This window comes from Trichosurus vulpecula, chromosome 3 (genome assembly GCF_011100635.1).
Source record: "Trichosurus vulpecula isolate mTriVul1 chromosome 3, mTriVul1.pri, whole genome shotgun sequence".
NCBI classification, from domain to species: Eukaryota; Metazoa; Chordata; class Mammalia; order Diprotodontia; family Phalangeridae; genus Trichosurus; species Trichosurus vulpecula.
In genome coordinates, this window is record NC_050575.1 from 404,826,177 (window position 1) to 404,845,085 (window position 18,909).

General features: G+C 44.8%; 1 protein-coding gene across 4 annotated transcripts in view; it reads right to left on the reverse strand.

Moving 5' to 3' along the window:
* REEP1 (receptor accessory protein 1) overlaps positions 1-9,537 on the reverse strand; it is a 141,097-nt gene extending 131,560 nt beyond the window's left edge. For 3 of the 4 annotated variants that reach the window (XM_036751864.1, XM_036751863.1, XM_036751862.1), the window contains exon 1: positions 8,933-9,344. In XM_036751864.1, coding sequence (XP_036607759.1) covers positions 8,933-8,964 — 32 coding nt within the window. In that variant the 5' untranslated portion in view covers positions 8,965-9,344. Of the gene's footprint in view, positions 1-8,932 lie in introns of all 4 variants that reach the window. The other variant, XM_036751865.1, reaches the window with a different exon arrangement.
* Positions 9,538-18,909: the final 9,372 nt, after the last annotated feature.

An 18,909-nucleotide genomic window follows, 5' to 3' on the forward strand; every position in this document is an offset into this window, starting at 1 on the left:
TGGAGGCCAATAGAAACCTCTAATCTTTTTCATACAAACTGAAGTCTCATCATACCTCCTTTTGGTGAAGGCCCTCATCAGCTCCTTCCTGGACTATTGCAATAGTTGGTCTCTCTGCCCCAAGTCTCTCTCTACTAAAATCCATCCCCTACTCAGCTGTCAAATTGATCTTCCTGAAGTGTAGCTTTGACTGTTTCATCTCTCCATTCATCGACTGCCCCCTCCCCCCCGCCATGCCTGTAATATAGTCCTTTTTAATCTCTGCCTGCTGGCTTCCTTGAGCCCCTTCAGATCCCAGCTAAAACCCCATCTTCTGCAAGAAGACTTTCTCTGAAGTACCTTAACACTACTGCTTTCCCTCTAAGATTATCTTGTTTATATATAATTGTTAGCATGTTGTCTCTCCTATTAGACTGTAAAATCCTGGAGGGCAGGGACTGTTTGTTTTTTACCTTGCTTTGTACCGTCAGTGCTTAAAGTAGCACACACTGCCTAGCACAAAGTAGGTGCTTAATAAATGTTTACTGACTCGATCTGTGAGGTCCATTTCTTGAATCCTACTCAAACATTATCTCTATTCAATTTCAACTTATCAGACTCAGCCCAAAGTTCCGACCCACAAGATCTTTTTTGGATCCTGAGTCCAAGTTCCAATTTATTAGCTATCTCTCCTGGTTGTTGTCATCTGCAAATCTGATGAGCACAGCTACCTATGTCTTTATCCAAGTCATCGTTAAAAAATGGTTCGGCTCACAGAGCCAAGCAGAAGTCTCTGGACCTGTCCACTGGAGGCTCTTGCCAAGTTCACATGGGAACATTAACTATTCTTTGAGTCTGTTCATTTAACTACTTCCAAATTCAGCTAATTGAACCATCATCTCACCCACGTTTCTCCATCTTTTCCACAAGAAAATGAAATATTTTAACCACTGTCTAAAATCTATAGCATTTTCCTAATCAGTAACTGGACAACTCTGATAAAAAGGAAATAAAGTTAATCTGGAATGACTCCTTCTTGTTGGAGCATTTAGCAAAGTGCCTGGCACATAGTAGGCAAGAGGCACTTGATTGATACAAAGTTATGCTGGTTCTGTGATGACTGATTTCTTTTTTAGATTTTCAGGAATCTTCTCTTTATTTTAGAATTTTGCCAGGACTTAAAGTCCAGCTCACTGGCTGATAGCTTCTCTGTCCCTGTGTATGTGTGTCCAGTGTGAGCTCACCTGGTCTCTTCTTTGCCCCAAAGGCCAAGACCTCAAAATCTCCTTTGTATCTTAAGATCTATGCACCTTTAAGATTCTTAGATATGCTGACAATCTACATTGATTCATTGATTCATTCCTCTTGGTCATATAAAGCCCTGTATACTCTTAATCTCTCTTTTCGTCTATTTATGCCTTTAATAGTTCCATAGAGAAGATAGAGCTAAAGGAATTTTAGACCTGGTATATTCTGAAGCTCCTCATTTTGACAAATGGAGAAGCTGAAGAGGGGAAGTCATTTGCCCAGAATCACCCAGGCAATAAAGGACAAAGGCAGAATTCAAACCCAAGTTCTCAGACTCCAAACCTTTTCCCTTTTCCATTGCACGAAGAGGTGAAAGACATATCCAGGGTCACAGGATCACAGCTACATTGCTGGAAAGAACCTCAGGGGTCACCTAATCCAACCCCTTCATTTTACAGAAGAGGAAACAGGCCAAGAATTTAAGTGACTTGTCCAAGGTCATATAGGTATTGAATGAGAGACCCAGGGATCGAATTCAGATCTTTTGACTCTGAATCAGAGCTCTTACTGAGGGTACCATGTTGCCTTCTATATGTGAATTAGTATCAGAGTTGCATGATAAACCCAGGTCCTCCAATAAGCCTTAGAGGTCTAGGTCTACAGCTAGAGCTAATATAGGTCTAGGTCTTCTATGACACCAAATATGGCTAATGGGGGTATATATGACATTACTACCTTACTGACCTTGGGACCAGCAGGAAGGGAAACTAGGTCCTCCCTCAAATTGTGATTCTTGCCTATAGATCTCCATAAATCCTTTATAAAGGATCTACCCACAATGCACTGTTTCTTTGAATACGACCTCTCTGAGATCTTTCATTCTCATTATATGACCCTCCTACTTTCTTTTCCTATCGCCAATGCCCTTGAAGATGTTGTCTAGAACACCTCTGGCCTGTATATCCACCCACTCTGTCAATAGATGATAACCCTTGTCAGTTGTTCTAATGCCCATTGGGTCAACAGCATTTGAGTTTCTTCTGGGATCATGGAGTTCCATGACCTGTATCCAGGTAGCATTACCAAGTGAGTCTGAGCCAGGAAGACCTCGGTTCAAGGTCTGTCTATGACAATACAAGCTGTGTTGTGTGACCATGAACTTCTCAGTACCCCTAGACTATAAATCCCCTACTAGTCACTAAGATGTTTGGGGAAGGCTGTTTCCAATGTAGACATTCCTGATCTGTCAACAAGCATCTATTAAGCACCAACTATACACCAGACTCTGCTAGATATTGGGACTGTAATTACAAAGACCAAAATATCCCCTACCTTTTATTCCAAGGAGGGAGTAGAAAAGAGATAACAAGCATACATAAAAATATGCATCATAAAAATAAAGAGAATAAAACTGTATTTGTAATAAATGCATAGTAGTTAAGTACAAGGTAGTTTGAGAGGAAGGTACTAGCTGTTGGGGAAAGGGTGAGTGCTTGAGCTGCATCTTACAGGAAGAGAGGGATTTGGGAGATTGAGGTAAGAAGGAAGTGCATTCCTGGCATGTTGGATGGCCAGTGAAAGGCACGGAGGGAGGTAATGGAATGTTCTCTCTGAGGAACAGAGAGAAGGCCAATTTGGCTGGACAGCAGAGTGCAGCAGGGTTTGATAGGGATCTGAACCCCTAAAAGGAAAAGACCATGTCTTTGAAAGCATCCCAGTCCCTGAATTTCCCCATATATTTCAGTAGCCCAGATCACAGGTGCCTCTGCCCAAGGAATCTGGCCCACCCCAGCCCACCCTGATTACTTAATTAGCTTACTTGACACTCCTTAATCCCATCCAGGCCCCTTTCTCTCCAGACCACCCCAGTGCAATCAATTTTCTTTGAGGGAGATAACCTTTGGCCTAGTCATTACTTAAGTGTCCTCCTAGGTCTTTTGTTATAGTGGGAGTAAGAGCCAAACTCTGGCAAATTTATTTGAGTTATTATAGAACCCAGGGGTGGACCACTCCTTAATTCCATCCAGGTCTTCTCATGGTCTTTTTCTATATAAAAGTACCAAACTCACCCCCATTAAATTGGGCAGATTCTTAGAATCTCAAGGCCCCCTACCCCAATCAGTGTATAATAAAACTTCAATACTTTGAAAGAAGGTTTGAGTGGTCGAATTCTTTTGAGACAGACCTGCTCTGTACCCTTGCATTTCAGGGTTCCTATACCCCAAACCACAACAGGTTAGGGCCAGGTTGTAAAGGACTTTAAAAGCTAAAAAGGGGAATTTAATATTTTATATTTTATCCTAGAGTCAATTGGAAGCCCCTGGAGTTGATTGAGTAGGGGAGTCACATGGTCAGACCTGCACTTAAAGAAAATTACCACTTAGTTGAAATCTCAGGTCTGGGCCAGCCCTGTGGCTTTTTTATATTTGTTTTAGGCCCAGATCTGAGACTTTATCCATGTAGGGATCATCTGGTACGGCGCCTCCCTCCCCCATACATATTGGCAACTCATCTGTGATTTACAATCAGACAGCTTGAGAACTGGGGCTTGTGTGTGATTTGCCCATGTGATCGCAGCACTGATAGTATGATAGAGGGCCTCTCTCCAAGGACACACCATTTGCCCGTGGTACCTGTCAAAGGCTTCAGCCTAGGACTATGAATCTAGCCCTCTTATCTAGCACTTCATGGTACATCTCCCCTAAGAGAATATCAGTGCTGTTGTAAAAAGTAGCATAGCATCATTGAAAGCAGGACACAATTTCTTTAAGGTAGTCCAGCTCAGTCTCCTCCTGTTCAGTTCTGGGCCCAGCTGATGCTCCCTTTGTGGTGATGTCCGAGTTATATATTGCTGGGCTAGCTCAGTGGGCTGCCTGTTCAAATGCATATATATTTATATTATATTTATTTTATATATTATATATATATATTATATCCTTTAGGAGGATGAGATGCTATTGGGAAGTAACTATACTTTTGCGGGTAGAAGTTTTCCATCTCTGGGTTCAATAGTTACATAAATAAATTCCCCAGAGATTGGCTCTTACTCCAACTATAACAAAAGATCTAGGAGGATACTTAAGTAATGACTAGGCCAAATATGTTATCTCCCTCAAAGAAAATTGATTGCATTGGGGTGGTCTGGAGAGAAGGGGCCTGGATGGGAGTAAGGAGTGTCAAGTAAGCTAATTAAGCAAATTAATTACATATATATATAAAATTAACATATTATACTTACATATATTTATATTTTTGTATGTATATGTATGTACATGTTTTTTCCTGATAGAATATAAGCTCCTCGAGGTCAGAGACTGCCTTCTTTTTGTATTTGGCTTCCCCAACCCCTAGAACAATGCATGGCACACAGTAGGTACTAAATAAATGCTTGTCGATTAACTGATGTCATCACCTGGGTGGTATGCATTCTTCACCCATTTAATTTTTCCTGTGCGGATTATTTGGCTGATCATAAAAGTACCCCAGGATCTTATCATAAGCACTCTTTTTTCTTCTTTTTAAATGTTTTAACTCATCCTTTTAAAAATCAATGTCATTTCCCAGTGATCAATTCCCTTGTAACAAGTATGTACAGTCAAACAAAACAAAGGAACACATGGTTCACACGGGAGAATGAACGCCTCCTCCACATCAATCATCCCCCACCTCCCCGTTGACAGAGGCCCTCAGGGCATCAGCAAACAGGAGTACAGTTATCCCTTCCACATCAAGAGGGTTAGGGGCAAAGTGCCACAGAGATCTGGAAAATCCACATGAAATTTTTTGACCCTCCCTTTGTACCAGAGAAATCTGTTCATATTATACAATACTGTACATATTTTTATGTATTTTTGAATCTCTAAACTTTTTTCTGTGTCATCTGCTGGTCTTCATCTGTCATCTGCAGCTTCCACAAGACTGCCCCCAAATTCCCATTTAATTTCTTATGCCAACCCGCAATATATCAAAACCACTATGGAGAAAGTCTTGATGGGGAATACTGTATCTGAAAAATACAGTATTAAGAATATCTGAAGGGATAACTGTATCTGAAGAACTTCACCAGCTATAAGAACTGCTTCTGAAAAACCAGTCACCTTTGGTGAGTACAGGTCTCTCAATGAATAATTTAACTATGTTATTTTGGATAAAATAGCATGACATATAATGGACAGAGAAGTGCCTCAAAGCAGAGGTGGGCTGAGCTTAAAACCAGATTGATCTATCCTGACTGGTCAAACCACTTAGCACTCTAGGCAAGTCAAAGAGAAAGGGCTGATCTGCATTGGTAAAGGGAGCTTCCTCACCAGGAATTCCCTATACCAACGAAATCCTATGTTGCTGTCCAATCTTTATTTTGAACAGCAACAGAAAGCTCCATATGACCTTCTCCAAATTCATGAGAAGCACCATGGCAGAGCAGAAGCCACTCTAGCCTTATTTGTATACCCCCAATGCTTAGCACAGTACCTGACTATAGTAGGTATTTAATAAATGTTTATTGACTGGCTGACTGATGGAGCAGCATCTGAGACCAATCTTTACCTGTGTCTGAGACACGTCCTAACTGGACAACTCGATGGACCTCTCTGAGCCTCAGTTTCTCCATCTACAGAATGAGATAATGATAATTACACTAGCTACTGTTGTGAGGATAGCAGTATGGGCACCTTAAAAGCATGATGGAATTGCGAGTTGTTATTATTATTAAAGGTGACTAGGAGTCAGCAGTGTGGTGTGCAACCAACAAAGTGAATTGGGGCTGCAGTGAGGGGCACAGAAGCTTCCTAGAATAAGGAAGTGAGAGCTCTGCAGCCAGACAATACCCAGAACATTGTGGTTGGTTCTAGGCACCACAGTTTAAGAAAGGCATTGATAAACTGGAGAGTGTCCACAGTAGGGCAACCAAGAGTAAAGGGAACAGGCATTTATTTATTAATTGCTTATCATGTGCCAGGCACCACACTAAGCACTTTTTTGTAATTGTTATCTAACTTGATTCTCACCACAACCTCGGGAGAGAGGTGGTATTATTTCCATTCCAGCTGAGGAACCTGAGGCACACAGAAGTTAAGTGACTTGCCCAAGTCATATAGCTGTCAGGACCTCCACTAAGCCCCCTAACTGCCTCTGAGTCCTTGTCACATGAAGGTCCATTATGGAGCTGCATATGTTTATCCTGTGCCCCGAAGTGGATGGAGTGCAGGCGTGGAGTCTGGAAGACCTGAGTTCAAATTTGACTTCAGATATTGTGTGACCCTGGGCAAGTCACTTCAACCTATTTGCTTCAGTTTCCTCATCTGTCAAGAGCTGGAGAAGGAAATGGAGAACAACTCCAGTGTCTCTGCCAAGAAAACCTCAAATAGGGTCACAAAGCGTCAGACACTGCTGAACAACATGTTTATCCTGTAAAAGAGAAGATTCCGGGGGCACATGAGGGTAGCTGTATTCAAATATCTGAAAGGCTGTCACATTTAAAAGGGATTAGATTTGTTCTATCAGGTCCCAGGAGGCAAAATATGGAGCAGTGAATAAATTGACCCTCGATGTCAAGAAAGAAACAGAGTGATCACAAAGTGGAATGAATTGCTTCTGGTGGGAGTGGGTATTCTCTCCCCCAAGATCTCCAAGCAGAGGCTAGGTGGCCACCATTTCAGCATGTGGCATCCCAAAGGTGGAAGTGCCGTTGGAAGCTTTCACCCCCATATTATTGTGAAGATTCCTTTCTGGGTATGGGGTTGGACTAGATTGGTGGCGAGGTCCCACCCAGTTCAAAATTCTGTGGTTCTGTCATTTACACACCTTTTTTATCTTCCCAGCCTGTCCTTTGGAGGACGTCAGGATGGTGAGCAGGCTGGGAACAAAACTACAGTGCTCCCTCCCACCAAGACCAAAATACTTCAGAGTTCAAATGCCCCCTCTCAATTCCAGGGGATCCTTATATCCATGAAACCGCTGGCAGATATGATCACAGAACCACTCCTGGTGGGAAAGGGGATGCCACAGAGCATCAGAAGGAGCTTGAATCAGACCCTTTTTTAAGTGACCCAGAGCTGTACTTCCCTGTATTATTCATGCCAAGCTCTCCAGTCCATATGAAATCGTCTAAATATTTAACATGCCTCCTCGGAATAACACACAAACCTAACAGCAGTTAGCAACAGCTGCAGATGGGCCCAGATCAAATGACTTGGGGGCTTAAAGTGAAAGAGACCAACCCATCTTGGTCTGGAAAATGGCAGACGCTAAGCAGTGGTGGCCTGCCCTCACAGACATTGAATCAGACAAGCTACCTTTGTGTACATCTGGAGAGAGAAGAAAAAGGGGGGGGGGGGAGGTGGGAAAAGGAAAGTCTATTAGGTTAGACTGAAAGCCTTGGAAAGACAGAGGAAGACACAGGTAATGATATTGTATCAGAGAGCCCATGGTACATTTCCCTCAGACAAAGAAAAAGCCCGGAGGCCTTCCCAGGGCTGCAACTGTGGAGGAGGGCGAAATTTATCCAGACGGAGATGTACAAGACAAAATGTCAGATCTAGACCCACCAAAGCCATTTAGAAAGAGAAAGAATTCATTAGAGAATCAGTGCTGCCTCTGAGAGGTGACCTAGACACCCACCTACATCGGAAGCTTGGGGGCAGGGAAGACGAAAGGAAACACACCCTTCAGTGTATCCCCACAGGTTCTGCCTCCCCATCACCATCCTCTCAAGATACACCACTCTTTGGGTCCCAATTGTCTTTGTCGTTCTGTCACTGGGAGAGGCACTCCCGTCAGACACATTCCTGCGGACACCCAAAGTAGCGCCGCCGCCCCTCCACCCCACCCCAGCTCCTGTCACAGCGGGGGCACCTCAACAGGGTGCCCTCCTATAGGATTCCCCCACAATGCCAGGGGGGCATTAGAATGCAGACAGAGCGGAAGCTAGGATTTGCCGTTTTGTGAGACATAAAGGAGGTCATTAAAAAAAAAAAAACCAACAATAACAGGGGAGAAAAAAAATCCACCACACAGGGAGGGCCCCGCCTCCGCCGCTGTCTCCCCCACCCAGTCTCCGGGCAGACCCCATCGGGCAGCGCCCCCTAGTCAGTTTCAAGACCCAGTCTCTCAATTTCTCGTGACAAAGCTTCTTGGCAGAGTGGACAAACCCATCGGGATATTTCTCTTAAAGAAGACGGACTGATTGAATTGCTGCCCAGCCCCCTTTCCCCCCCCGACCTCCGCCATCCTCAACAAAACCAGCAAACACATAAAAAGCCCAGCCCGGGAAAACAAAGACCCTCGTGAAGGGGGCGGGGGGGGGCAGCCCTCAAACGAGGAGAAAGGCTCTTGCCACCCCGGGGCAAAGAATTTCACCCCCCTTCTCCAGCCCATGGTCTCCCCGCCGCGTCCGCTCCTCAGGCAGCAGGGAGCCCTTTCAAATGATCCCGCAAGGAACTCGGCTTCCTGCAGAAACAGGGTGCGCCTCTGCCTCTGCTTCCCCAATGCAGTACCCGCGTGCCCCGCCTTGCTTGTATTCTCCCGTCTCCCGGTGCCCACAGCTCCGCTCCTTACTGTACCTCCCCTCCTAAATTTAGCGGCCCCGCTGGGTATTAATAGCAAAGGCACGGCAGGGCTGGGCAGGGGCCGGAGCAGCGGAATGCTGGCTGCCCCCCGGACAAGAGCAGCCCCAGGGAAGAACCCGGGAGGAAGAAAGCCTACTTACACCACCAGCCTGGAGATGATCCAGGACACCATGGCGGGGGGCACGGCGTGGCTAGGCGAGGAAAAGAGAGGCAGCCGCGGCCAAGGCTGGCCTGGCCTGGCCTGGGCTGAGCTGGGCTGGGCTGGGCTCAACACGCTGGGAGGAGGTGGTTGGCTTCGGGAGAGCTCTGGGCGCCCGGGCTCCGGGCAAGTCGCTGGCTCCGTCCGTCTGTCCGCTACAGCCACACTGAGCAGCCCCGTGGCTCAGCCATTAGCAGGGCGCGCCGTCAGCGCAGCCGCGGCAGGTTCCCAGGACGGCGGCAGAGGCTGCTCCTGCCCCCCGGGGACCTGGGGCGGCGGCGGCAGAGCCAGCGATTGGGCAGGACGCACGGGCGGGTGAGAGCCTGGGGCGCTGCCGGCACGCAGCTCAGGGCCAGCGTCCGCGCCTCGCCACCTCGGGGGGCCCCCGCCCAGCCCCCAGCCACCTGCACCCACGAGCTGTCAAACTGCGGGCGGTTGCAACCGCCGGCTGGAGATAGGTGTGAGGAGGGGGCGGGCCTCCCTTCTCTTCCCCTCCCCTCCCCATGTATGTAGGCACGCACACGCGCACACAGCACACACACACACACACACACACACACACACACACACACTTGTGGCAGTGGCAATATCACAGCATCATAAATTAGGAGCTGACAAAGAACTGAGAGGTCATTGAGACCAACCCCCATTTTTTACAGGTAAGGGAACTGAGGCATGCGGAAGATTCAGTGACTTGCTCCCAGGGACAAACAGAGCTAGTTTGGTGTCTCCGAGCCCAGTGGCCTTTTCCCTTCTTACTAACAGTGACACAGGACAAGTTACTTCTCTGAGTGTATGTCCTCACGCATTCCCATCACCTCCAGCTAGCCTACACTATGCCCCGAGACTGAAATGCCATCTCTCCTCCCCACCACCTTCAAATCAAAGGTCAGCTGAACCCCCACCTCCAACCAACCTCTCCCCCAAATCCTGGGGCTTTCCACTAAATGACTTTGCAATCGTTTTGTTTCAATAGTGATGTTCAGGAGAAACAGTAGTAGAGTCAGCTGACCTGGCTTCAAATTCCACTTCAGTCACCACCTGTGTGACCTTGGGTGAGTCACTTAACTTCCTATATATTGTCACTTAATATCTCTTTATGAAGATGGCCTCTACTAGGTGACTTCTGCAATCCTCCACCTCTAGCTCTATGATCTTGTATCAGTTGTCTTCCCTGATAGACTGTAAGTTCCTTGAGGACGGGAACTATTTTTTTTTCTTCTTTGAATTCCCAATGCCTGACACATTTGTTGTTGTTCAGTCATGTGGGACTCTTTGTGACCCCATTTGGGGTTTTCTTGGCAGAGTTACTGGAGTGGTTTGCCATTTCCTTCATTTCATTACAAATGAGGAAACTGAGGCAAACAGGGTGAAGTGACTTGGCCAAGGTTACGCATCTAGTGTCTGAAAGCCAGATTTTAACTCAGGAAGATGAGTCTTCCTGACCCCAGGCTGGGGAGTCAGGACTGGGCCACCTAACTGCTTAATAAAGTTAGAAAGAAGGGACAATTGATACAAAAATATTACAATTTTACTTTAAAATAAAAATCTTTTCTAACCTTCCCCCTCCCCAACTTCTGGTGCCCTCCCTTTCCAACTATCTTATATTTAATTACTTTTAATTTATTCTCTGTTTTCTTTGCCTGGTAGATTTAAAAAAGCACTGTTGGCTTGGACCTTCAAGATATTCCTAAATTCTGGTCTTTCTAGTGTTACTTGACTTATTATTCTGTAAAGGGAAAATAATGATACCTGTAGGTTCTACCTACCTCACAGGGTTGGCTGAAGATTTAAATATTACTTATGTAAAGAATTTTATAGACTTTAAAGCAACATATGAACAATGTCAACTTCAACTAAATGAGATGGAGCTAGGAGGCTCAACTGGTTGCCAAGCATTTATTAAGGGCCTACTATGTGCACATATTAAGGGCCTACTGTGTGCACATAGCAGGAATATAATGAAAAAGTTAGCCCCTGCCCTCAAGGAGCTTACATTCTAGTAGTGGGAGACCACATGCACATAAATAAGTATATACAGATACATAAAGAGAAGATGCAATGGATAGATGGGCAAATACTTGCCTACATATAAATGATATTTATAGAGCATATGTATGTACATGTGAATAAGGTAAGGATCTTTAATTTCATTGGTGTAATCACTCCCCCACTAAAATAGATCAGTGGCAGAATCAGTGGAATAGACATAGACATAGACATAGACACAAACACACATATATGCCTAACAATAGCTGGCATTTATTTCACACTAGCTTTGCATGTATTGTCTCCTATGATCTTCAAAACAGCCCTGGCAGGAACTACGGGTATTATTTTAACATTGTTTTAGAGATGGGGAAAATAGTCCATCAGACAAGTTGTAGAACAGGCAAGGGACTTAACAAGAGCTGCTAACATACAGCTTTAAGGCTTGCTAAAGCTTTACTGATTTCAGTCTCATTGATGGGTAATACAGTGTGTTATTAGCACTACCTATATATCCATTCTCAGTCTCTCCTCGAGCTTCAATCCACCTCTCTTCAGAGATCTCAAACTGGGTGTCTTATAAACATCTTGAATTCAACATGGCCCAAACAGAACTCATTGTCTTTTCTCCAAATCAATCACCTTCCAAACTCCCATTTCTGTCAAAAGTACTGCCATATTTCCAGCCTCTCAGATTGGTAATCCTACTTTCTCTTACTCCATGGATCCAATCAGTTGCTAAATCTCGACGTTTCTACCTCAGCGCATTTCTGCTCTTACAGTAGCCACCATCTTGGTTTCAGGCCCAGGTTGCCTCTCACCTAAATTATTACAACTGTCTCAGCTTTTCCCCTATTCTTATGTACTGTTGCCAAAGTGATTTTCCTTAGGCACAGAGCTGACCATGGCAGGAATGAATGCCCTCCTTATCCCAGCCTCAGAGAATTCCCTTCTTCCTTCAAGATGCAGCTCAAGGTCCATCTTCCATGTGAAACCTTTTCTAACCTTCCCCCTCCCCAACTTCTGGTGCCCTCCCTTTCCAACTATCTTATATTTAATTACTTTTAATTTATTCTTTTTATATTTATTCTGCATATATTTATACCTGTGCTTGTTGTCCCTGGTTAGAATGTAAAAGACTTTTTAGTTGTTGTTTGTCTTTCATTCTCAAAGAGGACCAATAACATCATGAGGGTGATGTCTTGACTTGCTCGGAAATTGGATTTAAGTGAGGCAGAGCTTTGCAAAGTCACCAGCCTCACTCTTATTCATTTATTGTATTTGTATCTCCAGCCTCTAGCACAATGCCTGGCACCCTGTAGGTACATGATAAATGGTTGTAAATCAGTTGATTTGGTCCAGCCTTCAAATTTCACAGATGGGAAACCTGAGGCATAGAGAGCATTAATACCTCTAAAGGTTAAGTGACTTGTCCTGGGCATAGAGACAGCTAGTGGTAGAGTCACAATCAGAACCCAGATCTCCAAAAACTTAATAATAAGTCTTGTGGCATAGGGAACTTCAGGTATAGGAGAATCCCTCCATCAGTTCTATCTGTTGTTATTTGTTCTACATTTTTTAATAGGACCAGTGACATCATGGGTGATGTCTAGACTTGTGTATGAATTTGTTTAAGTGAGTCACAGCTGCACAAAGTGGTCAGCCTCACTCTTACTTCCAATGTCATGGAAGTCTAGTGGCAAGACAAAAGTCAGGATGACTGGTGATGGCCCAGGATGCAGGGGATGACCTTGGCATCTTCGATGCCTGACCAAACTCTAAGCTATCTGTGACTCGGGGGTTGACTCCTATGGGATGCACAAAGGTTAAGCAACTTGCCCAGGCTCATGAAGTAATAAAGGTCAGAGGTAGGGTTTGAACCCAAGTCTTGACACCAAACCCGGCTCTCTATCCACTTACTCTTCCACAATGCCTTGTACTGGTCATCCTCCCACCTGCCTGCCCACTCCTTAGTCTCCTTTGCTGAATCATCATCAATGTCATGCCCCCCAATTGTGGGTATTCCCCAGGGTTCTCACCTGGGCCCTCTTCTCCATCTCCATTTTGTCTCTTAATGACCTTATCAACTTACATGGGTTATCATCTCTATGCAGATGACTCCCCAATTTGTAGCCAATTTGCTTCTCCCCTGAACTTTGGTCCACATCACAAACTGCCCATTGAACATTTCAGATTCGATGTCCTAGAGACATTTCAATCAATACATGTCCAAAATAGAACTTATCATCTTTCCCCCCAAATCTACCCCTCTTCCCAATCTCCCTATTTTTATTGAAGATACGTCTATTCTTCCAGTCTCCCAGGTTTCCACCCTTGGTTACATCCTTACATCTTTACTCTGTCCCTCACCACATAGATTAAGCAAATTGTCATGGGTCGATTCAGCCTCCTCAATGTCTCTTGACTCCACCCCCCCAATCTCCACCCACACAGCCACTCCCTTTGTGCTGGCTCTAATCACTTCTCACCTGGACTATCTCTGTAGCCTCTCCTCTCTCCAATCCACCCTCCACTCCTCCGCCAATGGCATTCCTAAAGCCCTTGTCTGGTGTTCTGGGAAATCCCAAATGGGGAAACTTTCTTTACCAATGTGGGTTGGTATCTCGTATGCATGTTATAGTCTTGGATACTTGTCTAGAACACTAAGAAATTACGTGACTTACCCAGGTTAACAATAGTCACTATGCGCCAGAGACAATATTTGATCCCAGGTCTCACTGGCTTTAAGGACTATTCTCTATCCACTACACCACCCTGGTATATCTACATGGTATGTGTAGGAGGCAACATGATATAATGGGTAGAGAGCCATTCTTGGAGTCCAGAAGACCTGGGTTCAAATCCTGTCTTTGATACATAATGGTCATGGGACTGAGGGCAAGTCATTTAAACTCTCAGGGCCCATTAGGCTTTCTAAGGTCATAAATTACAGAGAAGGTGTCCACTTGCATTGTTAGTGGGAGTTTCCTCACCTGGAAGTTCCGTATACCAGTGAAATTACAGGTCCAATTCCATATTTTGTACATACTCATATGTGCACATGTCTCTGCTAATAGAATGTAATCCCCTCTAGGGCAGGGACTATTTCACTCTTGTCTTTATATCTCCAGAACCTAACATAGTATCTGGCACACAGTAGATGCTTAATAAGTGCTTGTTGCTTGATTGTTTATACTTTTATATTCAATAAACACTTATTGAGAGCCTACTATGTGCCAGGCACTGTGCTAAGCACTGGGGATACGAAAATGGAAAAAGAAAAGCTGTACTTGTCCTCAAGGTGCTGTTGCAACAATTCAGCTAGCAGCTGCTGTGGGGGTGAAAAACCAATACAAGCCCAACAACGAGAATGCTGCAAGCCCAAGTTCTTTTGATCTGCTTTACTAAGGAAAGCAACATTAAGGGGTTAACAGTCTTACTTTAATCCAACATATAAATATCATTCTCTTAGTCCAGGGGAAAAAGCCAGGACCCTGAACTTCAGAGCAAATACAAACAGAGCAAATAAACATGAATCAACAAACAGATTTCCAGCTGACAAAATCACAATATACAGTTACCAGAGAAGCATCAACATCTGAGTTTTCTCCAAAGCTGGGGAACTCATAACAATGACTGGCCTAGAGTCACACGCCACTCCTGCTGTGGCTCAGAGCTCCAAAGGAGAAAGCCAACCTCTGGGTTTATATATCTTGTTCAGGGTCAAAGGTGAGTCACATATGCAACTCACCCACGTGACCTAAAAAGCATCACAAAAATGTGACTTAAACCCACATGGTCTAAAAGCCTCTAATGTCACAAACATGTCACTCAAATCCATGTAAACTAGACTTTCCCTTGAGGCAAGGAGGTCGTCAAGGACTCCTAATTTAATCAAGGAAACAAAGGCCAAACTCTTCAAGGGCACTTGGTTGAATAAGTGCTAAATGCCCATCTTGATTGCAAATACAGGTGCTTACAATCTAATGGTGTAAGACAATACACAAAAGGAAGCTGAAAAGAGGGTGGAGTACAAGGGGCTATGATGTCCTGCTGAGGGAAAATGGAGAATTAGCCGGCAAGTTCTGATCTGAGCCCATGGTAAAGGAAGGCTCTGGGAGAAGTTTATTGCTCTACCCTCTGGCTCTCCAGGCAGGAGGGAGAGGCAGCTGAGGGGTGCAGAAGGTGCTGAGTGAATTCAAACTGGCATTTCAATCCAACAGGCAGATTCAATTCAACGGGCATCTTATTGAGTGCCTACTGTGCATGACACAAAGATAGATACACAACTTCATCAGACACATAGAAGACATCTTATACTGTAGAATAATGACATGAAATCGATAAATGCTGGCCAGGTAAACCTCTACCAACATCACAGTGGGGAGAGCTGAGGCGATGAACATCTTATACCAGTACCGGGAGCTAGATTAAAATTGCGAATTCAAGTTGCTGAATTCAATGTCAGCCTGAGGTACTCTTGGGATGTAATCACAAATAACAAGGTGTTGAGGTGGTAACAGTGTTAAGAACCAGTAATCCCACTAGAAAGTCTGAAAAGACCCTATCTGATTAGGTCAGAAGCTGCAACAGGATTGACTAAGGGGGTGGAGGGAATAAAATAAAACTGGCCAAACTCCTTGGGGCTTGTAATAGCTAAGCCCAGGATTCTTTTGTGATGACAAAGTAGGCCTCAATTCTTACCTGGCCTACTGGATGGCGTTACCTCAGACAAACTGAGACCTGGGAAAAACCTTAGCTTAAAAAGGCCAAGGTTTCCCAGTACGTCTGGGACCATCGCCAGCCATCCTGACCTATGTCTGGCCACTGGACCCAGATGGCTCTGGAGGAGAGAGGGAGGCTGGTGACTCTGCACAGCTCTGCCTCACTTAAATCCGGTTCACTTGCAAGTCAATACATCACCCTTTTTATGTCTTTGGTCCTCTTTGAGAAGGAAGGATGAATAACAACAGCAAACTAAGCCCAGCAAAGAGCCAGGGTTCACCAACTGAGGCTGAAGCCAGCAGTAAAGGAAGAGCTCAACTCTTCCTTCAACTTCTGGGGGCTAATGAGGGAAATTTTACCCTCCTTCTTCCCTCTTTCCTTCATCTTGACTATGACATCCAACATCAGAGCTGCTCACCCAAAGGCAGGGACAGACATCTACCTAGTGATTGTTGGATTTTCAGTGTATTTACACCTAGGAAATCAGCAAACATTACAAATCAGGGCTGGATTTATTATTTTTGCCGATTGTCTAGAACTTCAAAAGTGATGGAGAAAATTTCAATAATGAAGATTAAGGTTAAAAGTGTGAAAGTCCAGGGAAGTCAGTTGTTACACATTTACCAGCAGTGCCCTGGAGACACCCCACCCAGCATCTGGAGAGTTCAAGGCCCAGCTAAGAGAAGAGAGATTCAGACACTAGACAGATACAAACTCAGATACAAGGCCAGAAGAAGCTTCAAGGACAGTGACCTCTGGCAAAAAAAAGGAGAGATCAAGAGAAAGCTACCAGTGGTGATGGATAGTTGAGGTTTGGAGATGCACAAACCCCAGGAATTCAGCAGGCATGTTGTGCCCAGGGATGAGCCTTGGGAGAGCACCACAGCAAAAAAAGGGCTTCTGGACCCTGCGATTCCAGAGTGGTGATTTACACCACAGTCATGTGTGCTCCCTAGAATCTCATCCCTCTTCCACTTGATTCTTTCCTGGACTTCCTCCTTCACGTCGGTGGCAAACGACCCTGGCAAGCCTCCCTCGCTGTTTCGTGCCTTGGTTGATAATAATGATCCCAGACTTGCTAAACAAAATGATCTCTGTGGCCGCATCTTTTGAGGAAACTTGTATGATGTTGCCATATGAATGGGAAAAAGCCTAATGAAGATCGTCTAAGAGATTATTCTCACTGAATCAAATGGCTTTTTATGCAGGTAGCAGACAATGAGCACAGTGGGAGTTTGTCTTCTCTACACATTGCAGTCTCTGTAAAGACGGAGTCTGCTGGAGAATAGACTTCCTGAAAGCCTGACTTCTCCCTTCTTCTGCCATCAAATTAACATGGACACTTTCAATCTGCCATTCCCCTCCTCAAAAACCACCCTTGTATCTCTCAGATAAAGTCAAAACCCTTTTGCTTAGAACTTTAGGCTCTCTACAGTTTGGCCCCAGTCAACCTTTCTAATCTGATCTGCCACCTTAGAGCAGCAACAAAAATAGAAAATGTATCTCTGACTTTCCTTTTGCCAATTCAGTTGGGGAGAGAGAATATACATACATGAAAAAAAAGAAAAAAGACTAGTGATGAATGCAAACTAACCTATAAACAAGTGCATACGGATACAGTATGTGATCTGTATATAAGGGCTGGGGCTGGGGTGGGAGGTAAAATAAAAGGTAGAAATATAATGTCCAGATTGAGGGTTGGTGGGATAGAGCCCATGGTATGCCACTCTGGCACACAACATCTGAAGTGCCATCATCAACTCTGGGCACCATATTTTAGAAGGGATACTGAACAGCTGAGAAAGAGAGAGAGAGAGCTCCATTCCATCTCTCATCAAATCAACTTCTTGGGAGTAAGAGGCAGTATACCTTGAAGCCAGGAAGACCTGAGTTCAAGTTCCACCACTGCCAAAGGCTACGTCACTTACCTCTCAGTGCCATGAGCAGCTTTCTAAACCTATAACTTCTATAGAAGGTGCCAATCTGCATCGGTAGAAGGAGTTTCCTTATTGGGAGATTCTCTACGCCAATGAAATCCCAGATCTAGTCCCTATCTTTGTGCCCTCTACTTAGGCAAAGTTTTTCTTACTTCTGTTCTAAGATATTTATTCTCCTTCTAATATTTTCCTCATGAGCTTTAATTCTATTTCTGATTTCTTTTTCCTTTTTAATCTCTTGCTTTACTTCTTTCAGCCATTCTTGGAGTACCAACCCATTTTTTTTTCTCTGAGGCTCTACTTGTATTTATTGTAAAGTTACTCTCTTCTTCTAGGTTTACGTTTTGGGCTCCTACTAACCTACTGTATTTCTTCATTGCATTCAGAGTTTTCTTCTGTTGACTCATATCTCCAGCCTTGGTTCCTACATAAGGACTTTGTGCCAGGGCCAGGCTCTTTCCCCTCCCACACGCATGGACGGGGTACACAGGCCCTCTTTGATCCGGTCTCTTCAGTAGTTTGGATGCCATTCCCATCGCAGTTCCAGATGAGGAGGCCAAGACAAGACCCTGCCTTCCATCACAATCTCTGGCTTCTGTTTTGACTTCCTGGTGGCCCAATATGGGTGCTGGCCTTGGTGCTATCTCCATCTTCTTCATAAACAATCCTCAACCAGGTCAACTCCATCCCTTGATATGATCCTAACAAACTCCCAAGAGAGATCTCGCTGGTCGCAGGCTTCCTGGAAGGTCCCCTGACATTTAGGCTGAGGACATGCATTAGCTTTGTTTCCTACTATGCCTCTGAGAGGAGGGGTGGCTTCAGATCTCTCGAAGGATCCTGGACCACATCTCTCTTCGTAGTTAACCTGCTGACAGTTAACCCTGTGCCCAGCTGCTATTCTGACAGGGCAGGCCTATATCTACCCTGACTGAAGGTCTGGTTTGCCGGAGCTCACAATGACTTCTGTGCTCTCTGAGCCTCTGCAAGTTTCTAGTTTTGTGTGTGTGTGTGTGTGTGCGCGCGCACGCGCACGTGCACATGCATGCATACATGTGTGTGTACTTGTGCATTCATTCCAGAGAGAGGAGCTTCTCTGTTGCCCTTTTAGATCTTGGCTAGGATCCTTTAAGAGCTTCCATGTTGCCATTTTAACCAGAAGACTTATAACTCATGGGCGCACATCTTCCAGCCTACTGGTCTCCATGGCAACATGCCCAAGGGCGGGGTTACATAAGTAATGCCAGCTCTTAGTTTTAGAAATGCA